General features: G+C 43.0%; 1 protein-coding gene across 1 annotated transcript; it reads right to left on the bottom strand.

Annotated features, from left to right (window-relative positions):
- Positions 1-263: 263 nt before the first annotated feature.
- LOC119310216 (heavy metal-associated isoprenylated plant protein 20-like) lies at positions 264-1,589 on the bottom strand. Its single transcript, XM_037586034.1, has 3 exons — positions 1,414-1,589; positions 1,094-1,169; positions 264-939 (listed from the first exon to the last, which is right to left on the bottom strand). Exons 1-3 carry the CDS (start codon positions 1,498-1,500, stop codon positions 644-646), a joined length of 459 nt encoding a protein of 152 aa, XP_037441931.1. The 5' UTR covers positions 1,501-1,589; the 3' UTR covers positions 264-643.
- Positions 1,590-10,032: the final 8,443 nt, after the last annotated feature.

Genomic DNA, 10,032 nt, shown 5'->3' with positions numbered 1-10,032 from the left:
TTTCCCCCATTGCAAAAAGAAAGATAACGATGATCAAGTAGGACAAAAGAGAAGGCTTGAGACTGACAGGTATGTATATATCGAAGATCATAAAGCCGTACTATAAAGTTGTAACTCAGGCTTATCTACACCTCGGACGTGAAGAAAATAGTAAAAAATTCAAAATAAAATCTAAAAATTTAGGCATCCAAGATGCTCATGCATGCAATATTTTATGGTGTTTGAACATCTGAGAAGCTCGTGCCAAAAACAATTTAGCTCTCTAAGAAACTTTGAAAAAGAATACTGTTCATAGCTGATTTTTTTTTGTTCGCTCATCAAATGTCCGAACACCCTGAAATTTTCCGCGCACATGAGCATCTTGGATTTCTAAAAGAAGTAGATGTTTTTTGAATTTACTATTATTATTTTTAATTGACTGTTCACCCAGGTGTAGTAGATGAGCATGGGCATCGTTCCGAATTATGGCTCTTAATTTGGAGTACATCATCCATCAGTACCGTACATGCACAAGCTCATCTTCTTGGTATCATTCTTCCCCAGCGCTGCGAGAACACCGATATATCTACAGTAGTAATCTCGGCATGTCGTCGTGGCTGGGTGCAGATGGCCGGAGTGCAGATGCTAATATGATATGATCGAATCACATGACGGTGCAAGCGGTAACGTCCTCGTCGTTGAACATGTTCATGTACTTGACCTCCGGCGCGGCTGGGTCGGCCATGGCCTGCGGCACGTTGCGGACCAGGCCCGCCGGCGCCTTCTTGTCGTAGGAGCCGCCGACGTAGGGGTAGGTGGCCACCGTGTAGGGCACGTACGGCCACATATCCGCCGTCGTCTTCCCAGTTCTCTTCACCCTCGCCAGCACCTTGCGAGGCTCCACGTACCCCGTCACCGTCACCTTGTTGATCTTGCGATTCACCACCACCGTCGTTACACCTTTGGCATATGCATATGAACGTTCACCAAATAAATATATGAACTAAATGCTATATTTTCTATCCTCAAAATAAAAAAATATTTTCAAAAGAAAAGAATTAGATCGCTTGGTTTGACGTTTCAGATCGATATCGGTCAGTATGTGTATATGTACCCCGAATCGATTTGACGGCGTTCTTGACCCTCCTCTCGCAGCCATCACAGTCCATCTTCACCTTGATGTTCACCGTCTGTAGATAGATAGATAGATAGATAGATAGATAGATAGATAGATAGTTAAATGAAACTCCAGTTAATCACACGTTTGTGGCAGCTCAATTAACAAAATGACAAAAAAAAAGTGCAAAAAAAAATACATTGATCCCTTCACAAGATCAGAAGGCCATCTTCGGAAGATGGAGCTGCTTCCGATCGATGAACAAACCTACACCAAAAAAATAGAACACAAACGTGCTTGAATTCCACAATCCTCACCGTCAGTGGCCGCCTTTTCTTGATCCTGATGGCTTCCCTTGTATGTGTGAAGTTACACAGACGGGACAGATGATCCAAGGCGCCCATGATCACTCAACTTTTGCTTCCAGCAAGAACCACTGATGAGGCCAAGTACAGAACCTTAGGCGATGAAAGGGGCCATTTATATACCCAGGAGAAAGAATAGAGACAAGGACAGCGTGCCTAATCCTGCATGGTTAGGGTTGGTGCAAGACGCGAGAGTGATTAAACCTCAGAGGTTTCGGACTAAATGAAGTGTGTTGGGCAAGCGTGCATTTCTTTTCCTAGGATGGGACATGCCCCCGCAGCTCCATCCAGCGCGAGGTGCCCTGAGCGTGACCGCACCTCAATCATGCACTCAATCAAGACAAGGGGATAAAAAGTCCTGCCAAGGAAATGGATTTGCTTTTCTATCGAATCATATTCTTCGGATCATTCTGAAAGGGCTACATACCTAACCCGAATTCAAATCTTGACTTACGATCTACTTGCCAAAATTATGCACTAAAATCTGGCATAAAATGGTGATATAGCTAGGTTATTAGTATGTTCTTGACTAATGCGCCGGGTCTTTCACGTTACAGTACGATGTTGATTGCTCTGTTCCTTCTCGGGTTTGCATCGCGCCGTAGTTTTCAGCCTCTTTGCAAGGTTCTCCACTTCTCTGATCTGCTTTCAGTCTACGCTTTACAGTGGATTCGTACATCTGTCCCGCTTTATATTATACTTGCGTCTACCTTCGCTGCTCCTTTCGAGTTCAACACTAGATGCATGAATGGCTTGTGCATGTCACAAATGTCTCTTCTCCATATGCGGCTGCCTTTGGGAAAGAGGGGATATCTTATACTAGTTAAATGGCGTCACTGATGATCTGTTCCATGAAACGTGATCCATGAAGAAAAACTAATGAAGCATCGACTGAGCTATAACTTGATAAATGGAGAACAGCCAAGTGTGTAGGTTTTCAAAATGCATATTCAAGCATCACCCCATCATTTTTTTTCAAAAGGAATCTTAAACTGTAGTACGGCAACTCCAAAAAATAAATTTGCCACAACCAGCGAAAAATAGGAAAAGATGACTAAATATCTATCCTATTATTGGACCGCCATCCAAACCGGTTGTAAGTATTCCGTGCGAGCATCTCCCATCCGTTGAACCCAATATCAATATGCTCCTTGTGGGACATGGCTGAGTAATGACCATATACGGATCCAATAGACGCCCTGAAGATAACCTGCAAAAAATAATGATGGTTCATTCCGATAATTCCATATGGCCCCAAGTAATGCACATACTCCAATTCAAATATGCCCCGTGGTCTTAGGCTCTATCTCAGTTAACCAGGTCCCAAATAAATGCGAGATTGAGACTGGCGAAACAACATTAAAAGCAGCGTGAATAGTTCTCCACGGTAACTTGGCAAGTGGGCATTGGATAAAAAGATGTTCTATTGTTTCATCCTGATCACAGAAGTAGCATCTTTTGCTCACTTCCCAACTACACTTAGCCAAGTTATATTTTGTCAAAATTACTCCCTCATGCACCACATAAACACCTTGATTTTCAAAGGCACTTTAACTTAACAAATGTGTATCGTCCTTGGGACAGGCCCGGTGTTAATCAAATCCATATACATATATTTAACCGAGAATACTCCTGACGCAGACAACTTCCAATGTTAGGAGTCTGCTACATCAGAAAGGTTAATCTTCATTAACCTACGCACGAGATGCTGCCATCTATCCCATCAATCAACCAATAAAGACCGTCAAAACTGAATGCTCAGATGAACAAATCCCAACACTGTACCAACAAAAACCTCTTTCCACTTTACAATGTTATATAGGGAGGGATACAGCAAGGCTAATGGAATCTCACCCAACCAGGTGTCCTCCCAAAACCTAGTACCCTGTCCATTCCCTACAATGAATTTGCTCCTGTTAAAGAAGGCAACCTTTGCCCTCATAAGCCCCTTCCAAAAAGGAGAGTCGGATGGTTGTGCCGTCACTTGAGCCAGTGTTTTAGAATGTAAATATTTATTATGCAGCAGCTGAATCCAAACCCCGTCCCTCTCTACCGCCAACCGATAAACCCATTTGCTAAGTAAGCACTTATTCTTCACCTCTAGATTTTCAATACCCGAGCTGAAGGAAATATGCCCTAGAGGCAATAATAAAGTTATTATTTATTTCCTTAATTCATGATAAATTTTTATTATTCATGCTAGAATTGTATTAACCGAAAACTTAGTACATGTGTGAATGCATAGACAAAACATATAGTCCCTAGTATGCCTCTACTTGACTAGCTCATTAATCAAAGATGGTTATGTTTCCTAAACATAGACATGTGTTGTCATTTGATGAACGGGATCACATCATTAAGAGAATGATGTGATGGACATGACCCATCCGTTAGCTTAGCATTATGATTGTAACAGTTTCTTTGCTACTGCTTTCTTCATGACTTATACAAGTTCCTCATATATGAGATTATGCAACTCCCGAATACCAGAGGAACACTTTGTGTGCTACCAAACGTCACAACGTAAATGGATGATTATAAAGGTGCTCTACAGGTGTCTTCGAAGGTGTTTATTGGGTTGGCATAGATCAAGATTAGGATTTGTCACTCCGTGTTTCGGAGAGGTACCTCTGGGCCCTCTCGGTAATACTCATCACTATAAGCCTTGCAAGCATTGTAACTAATGAGTTATTTTTGGGATGAAGTATTACGGAACGAGTAAAGAGACTTACCGGTAACAAGATTGAAATAGGTATGATGATACCGACGATCGAATCTCGGACAAGTAACATACCGATGACAAAGGGAACAACATATGTCGTTATGCGGTTTGACCAATAAAGATCTTCGTAGAATATGTAGGAACCAATATGAGTATCTAGGTTCCGCTATTGGTTATTGACCAGAAGTGGTCTCGGTCATGTCTACATAGTTCTCGAACCCGTAGGGTCCGCACGCTTAACATTTGATGATGATCGGTATTATGAGTTTATGTGTTTTGATGTACCGAAGGTTGATCGGAGTCCCGGATGTGATCACGGACATGACGAGGAGTCTCGAAATGGTCGAGACATAAAGATTGATATATTGGAAGGCTATGTTTGGACACCGGAAAGGTTCCGAGTGGTTCGGGCATTTTCCGGAGTACTGGGAGGTTACTCGAACCCCCCGGGGAGTCAATGGGCCTTAATGGGCCACGGTGGAAGAGAGGAGGAGGAGGCCAAGGTGGGCCCCCCTGCCCAATCCGAATTGGGAGGGGGGTCGGCCCCCCTTTCCTTCTCTCCCTCTCCCTCTTCCTTCTTATCCTACTCTAACTAGGGAAGGGGGGAAACTTACTCCTACTGGGAGTAGGACTCCCCCCTTGGGCGCGCCATAGAGGGTCGGCCCTCCCCTCCTCCACTCCTTTATATATGGGGGAGGGGGGCACCCCATAGAGACACAAGTTGATCTTTCAGTCGTGTGCGGTGCCCCCCTCCACAGATTTCCACCTCGGTCATATCATCGTAGTGCTTAGGAGAAGCCTTGCACCGATAACTTCATCATCACTGTCAACATGCCATCATGCTGACGAAACTCTCCCTCGACCTCAGCTGGACCTAGAGTTTGTGGGACGTCACCGAGCTGAACGTGTGCAGATTGCGGAGGTGTCGTACCTTCGGTGCTAGGATCGGTCGGATCGTGAAGACGTACGACTACATCAACCGTGTTTTCATAATGCTTCCGCTTTCAGTCTACGAGGGTACATAGACAACACTCTCCCCTCTCTTTGCTATGCATCACCTAGATAGATCTTGCGTGATCGTAGGAAATTTTTTGAAATTGATGCGTTCCCAAACAGTGGCATCCGAGCCAGGTCTATGCGTAGATGTTATATGCACGAGCAGAACACAAAGAGTTGTGGGCGATAATAGTCATACTGCTTATCAGCATGTCATACTTTGATTTGGCAGTATTATTGGATGAAGCGGCTCAGACCGACATTACGCATATGCTTACGCAACACTGGTTCTACCGACGTGCTTCGCACACAGGTGGCTAGTGAGTGTCTGTTTCTCCAACTTCAGTTGAATCGAGTGTGGCTATGCCCGGTCCTTGTTGAAGGTTAAAACAGTACACTTGACGAAAAATTGTTGTGGTTTTAATGCGTAGGTAAGAACGGTTCTTGCTAGAAGCCCATAGCAGCCACGTAAAACTTGCAACAACAAAGTAGAGGACGTCTAATTTGTTTTTGCAGGGCTTGCTGTGATGTGATATGGTCAAGGCATGATGTGATATAAATTGTTGTATGAGATGATCATGTTTTTGTAACAAAGTTATCGGCAACTGGCAGGAGCCATATGGTTGTCGCTTTATTGTATGCAATGCAATCGCCATGTAATTGTTTTACTTTATCACTAAGCGGTAGCGATAGTCGTAGTAACAATACTTGGCGAGACGACAATGATGCTATGATGGAGATCAAGGTGTCGCGCCGGTGACGATGGAGATCATGACGATGCTTCGGTGATGGAGATCATAAGCACAAGATGATGATGGCCATATCATGTCACATATTTTGATTGCATGTGATTTATCTTTTATGCATCTTATTTTGCTTAGTATGGCAGTAACATTATAAGATGATCCCTTACTAAATTTCAATGTATAAGTGTTCTCCCTGAGTATGCACCGTTGCTACAGTTCATAGTGCCGAGACACCACGTGATGCTCGGGTGTGATAAGCTCTACGTTCACATACAACAGGTGCAAGCCAGTTTTGCACACGCAGAATACTCGGGTTAAACTTGACGAGCCTAGCATATGCAGATATGGCCTCGGAACACTGAGACCGAAAGGTCGAACGTGAATCATATAGTAGATATGATCAACATAGTGATGTTCACCATTGAAAACTACTCCATCTCACGTGATGATCAGACATGGTTTAGTTGATTTGAATCACGTGATCACTTAGATGATTAGAGGGATGTCTATCTAAGTGGGAGTTCTTAAGTAATATGATTAATTGAACTTTAATTTATCATGAACTTAGTACCTGATAGTATTTTGCATCTCTATGTTGTTGTAGATCAATGGCCAGTGCTACCGTTCCTTTGAATTTTAATGTGTTCCTAGAGAAAGCTAAGTTGAAAGATGGTGACAGCAACTACACGGACTGGGTCCGTAACTTGAGGATTATCCTCATTGCTGCACCGAAAAATTATGTCCTGGAAGCACCGTTGGGTGCGAGGCCTACTGCAGATGCTACTAATGACATTAAGAACATCTGGCAGAGCAAAGCTGATGACTACTCGATAGTTCAGTGTGCCATGCTTTACGGCTTAGAAGCGGGACTTCAACGACGTTTTGAACGTCATGGAGCATATGAGATTTTCTAGGAGTTGAAGTTAATATTTCAAGCAAATGCCCGGATTGAGAGATATGAAGTCTCCAATAAGTTTTACAACTGTAAAATGGAGGAGAATAGTTCTGTCAGTGAACACATACTCAGAATGTCTGGGTACCACAACCACTTGACTCAACTGGGGGTTAATCTTCCTAATGATAGTGTCATTGACAGAGTTCTTCAATCACTGCCACCAAGCTACAAAAGCTTCGTGATGAACTATAATATGCAAGGGATGAACAAGACTATTCCCGAGCTCTTCGCAATGCTAAAGGCTGCGGAGGTAGAATCAAAAAGGAGCATCAAGTGTTGATGGTCAACAAGACCACTAGTTTCAAGAAAAAGGGCAAAGGGCAGAAGGGGAACTTCAAGAAGAACGGCAAAAAGGTTGCTGCTCAAGAGAAGAAACCCAAGCCTGTACCTAAGCCTGAAACTGAGTGCTTGGTCACTGGAAGCGGAACTGCCCCAAGTATTTGGCGGATAAGAAGGATGGCAAAGTGAAAGGTATATTTGATATACTTGTTATTGATGTGTACTTAACTAATGCTCGCAGTAGCGCCTGGGTATTTGATACTGGTTCTGTTGCTAATATTTGCAACTCGAAATAGGGGCTACAGATTAAGTGAATATTGGCTAAGGACGAGGTGACGATGCGCGTGGGAAATGGTTCCAAAGTCGATGTGATCGCAGTTGGCACGCTACCTCTACCTCTACCTTCAGGATTAGTTTTAGACCTAAATAATTGTTATTTGGTGCCAGCGTTGAGCATGAACATTATATCTGGATCTTGTTTGATGCGAGATGGTTATTCATTTAAATCGGAGAATAATGGTTGTTCTATTTATATGAGTAATATCTTTTATGGTCATGCACCCTTGTTGAGTGGTCTATTTTTGTTGAATCTCGATACACATATTCATAGTATTGAAGCCAAAAGATGCAAAGACAATAATGATAGTGCAACTTATTTGTGGCACTGTCGTTTGGGTCATATCGGTGTAAAGCGCATGAAGAAACTCCATGCTGATAGACTTTTGGAATCACTTGATTATGAATCACTTGGTGCTTGCGAACAGTGCCTTATGGGCAAGATGACTAAAACTCCGTTCTTCGAAACAATGGAACGAGCTACTGACTTGTTGGAAATAATACATACAGATGTATGCGGTCCAATGAGTATTGAGGCTCGTGGTGGGTATCATTATTTTCTTACCTTCACAGATGATTTGAGCAGATATGGTTATATCTACTTAATGAAGCATAAGTCTGAAACATTTGAAAAGTTGAAAGAATTTCAGAGTGAAGTGGAAAATTATTGTAACAAGAAAATAAAGTTTCTACGATCTGATAGTGAAGGAGAATATTTGAGCTATGAGGTTGGTCTTCATTTGAAATAGCATGGGATAGTTTCACAATTAACGCCACCTGGAACACCACAGCGAAATGGTGTGTCTGAACATCGTAACCGTACTTTATTGGATATGGTGCGATCTATGATGTCTCTTACTGATTTCTGCTATCGTTTTGGGGTTATGCTTTAGAGACGGTTGCATTCACTTTAAATAGGACACCATTAAAATCCGTTGAGACGACGCCTTATGAACTATGGTTTGGCAAGAAACCAAAGTTGTCGTTTCTTAAAGTTTGGGGCTGCAATGCTTATATGAAAAAGCTTCAACCTGATAAGCTCAAACCCAAATCGGAGAAGTGTGTCTTCATAGGATACCCAAAGGAAACTGTTGGGTACACCTTCTATCACAGATCCGAAGGCAAAATCTTTGTTGTTAAGAATGGATCATTTCTAGAGAAGGAGTTTCTCTCGAAAGAAGTGAGTGGGAGGAAAGTAGAACTTGATGAGGTATTTGTACCTTCTCCCTTATTGGAAAGTAGTTCATCACAAAAATCAGTTCCCATGATTCCTACACCAATTAGTGAGGAAGCTAATGATGATGATCATGAAGCTTCTGATCGAACCTCGTAGGTCTTCCAGAATAAGATCCGCACCACAGTGGTATGATAAACCTGTTCTGGAAGTCATGTTACTAGACCATGATGAACCTACGAACTATGAGGAAGCGATGATGAGCCCAGATTCCGTGAAATGGCTTGAAGCCATGAAATCTGAGATGGGATCCATGTATGAGAACAAAGTGTGGACTTTGGTGGACTTTCCCGATGATCGGCAAGCCATAGAAAATAAATGGATCTTTAAGAAGAAGACCGACGCAGACGGTAATGTTACCATTTAGAAAGCTCAACTTGTTGCGAAAAGTTTTCGAAAAGTTCAAGGAGTTGACTACGATGAGACTTTCTCACCCGTAGTGATGCTTAAGTCTGTCCGAATCATGTTAGCAATTGCTGCATTTTATGATTATGAAATTTGGCAAATGGATGTCAAAACTGCATTCATGAATGGATTTCTGGAAGAAGAGTTGTATATCATGCAACCAGAAGGTTTTTTCAATCCAAAGGGTGCTAACAAAGTGTGCAAGCTCCAGCGATCCATTTATGGACTGGTGCAAGCCTCTCAGAGTTGGAATAAACGCTTTGAGTGTGATCAAAGCATATGGTTTTATATAGACTTTTGGAGAAGCCTGTATTTACAAGAAAGTGAGTGGGAGCTGTGTAGCATTTCTGATATTATATGTGGATAACATATTGTTGATTGGAAATGATATAGAATTTCTGGATAGCATAAAGGGATACCTGAATAAGAGTTTTTCCATGAAAGACCCTGGTGAAGCTGCTTACATATTGGGCATCAAGATCTATAGAGATAGATCAATACACTTAATTGGACTTTCACAAAGCACATACACTACTAGGAAAATGCTTATAGGTAGACATTTAGCAGTAGCATTGGCTAAAGACCCCGCGCCACTACTATTTAGCAGTAGCGCCTGACAACACCAGCGCTGCAAGTAAGGGTTAGCAGTAGCACGGGATATCCTATCCAGCGTTGTTGTTGATGGGCCACGCTCTCAGCCCACTGTTACAGCTTTAGCTATATTGCTGGGCCTCCTTCCCCGCGCTGCCGCTAAGCCCACCTCTGCTTCCCCCACGCGCCCCTCCCTCTCACTCACTCACACTCACAGATCGAATCCCTCAATCCCCCGATCCGGCCGCCCTCCCTCGTGCGGGCCCTCTTCCCTCATCGGCCACCCTTCCCCACGTCGGCCCTCCTC

This window comes from Triticum dicoccoides, chromosome 5B (genome assembly GCF_002162155.2).
Source record: "Triticum dicoccoides isolate Atlit2015 ecotype Zavitan chromosome 5B, WEW_v2.0, whole genome shotgun sequence".
NCBI classification, from domain to species: Eukaryota; Viridiplantae; Streptophyta; class Magnoliopsida; order Poales; family Poaceae; genus Triticum; species Triticum dicoccoides.
This window is presented reverse-complemented; position numbering and strand designations above follow the sequence as displayed.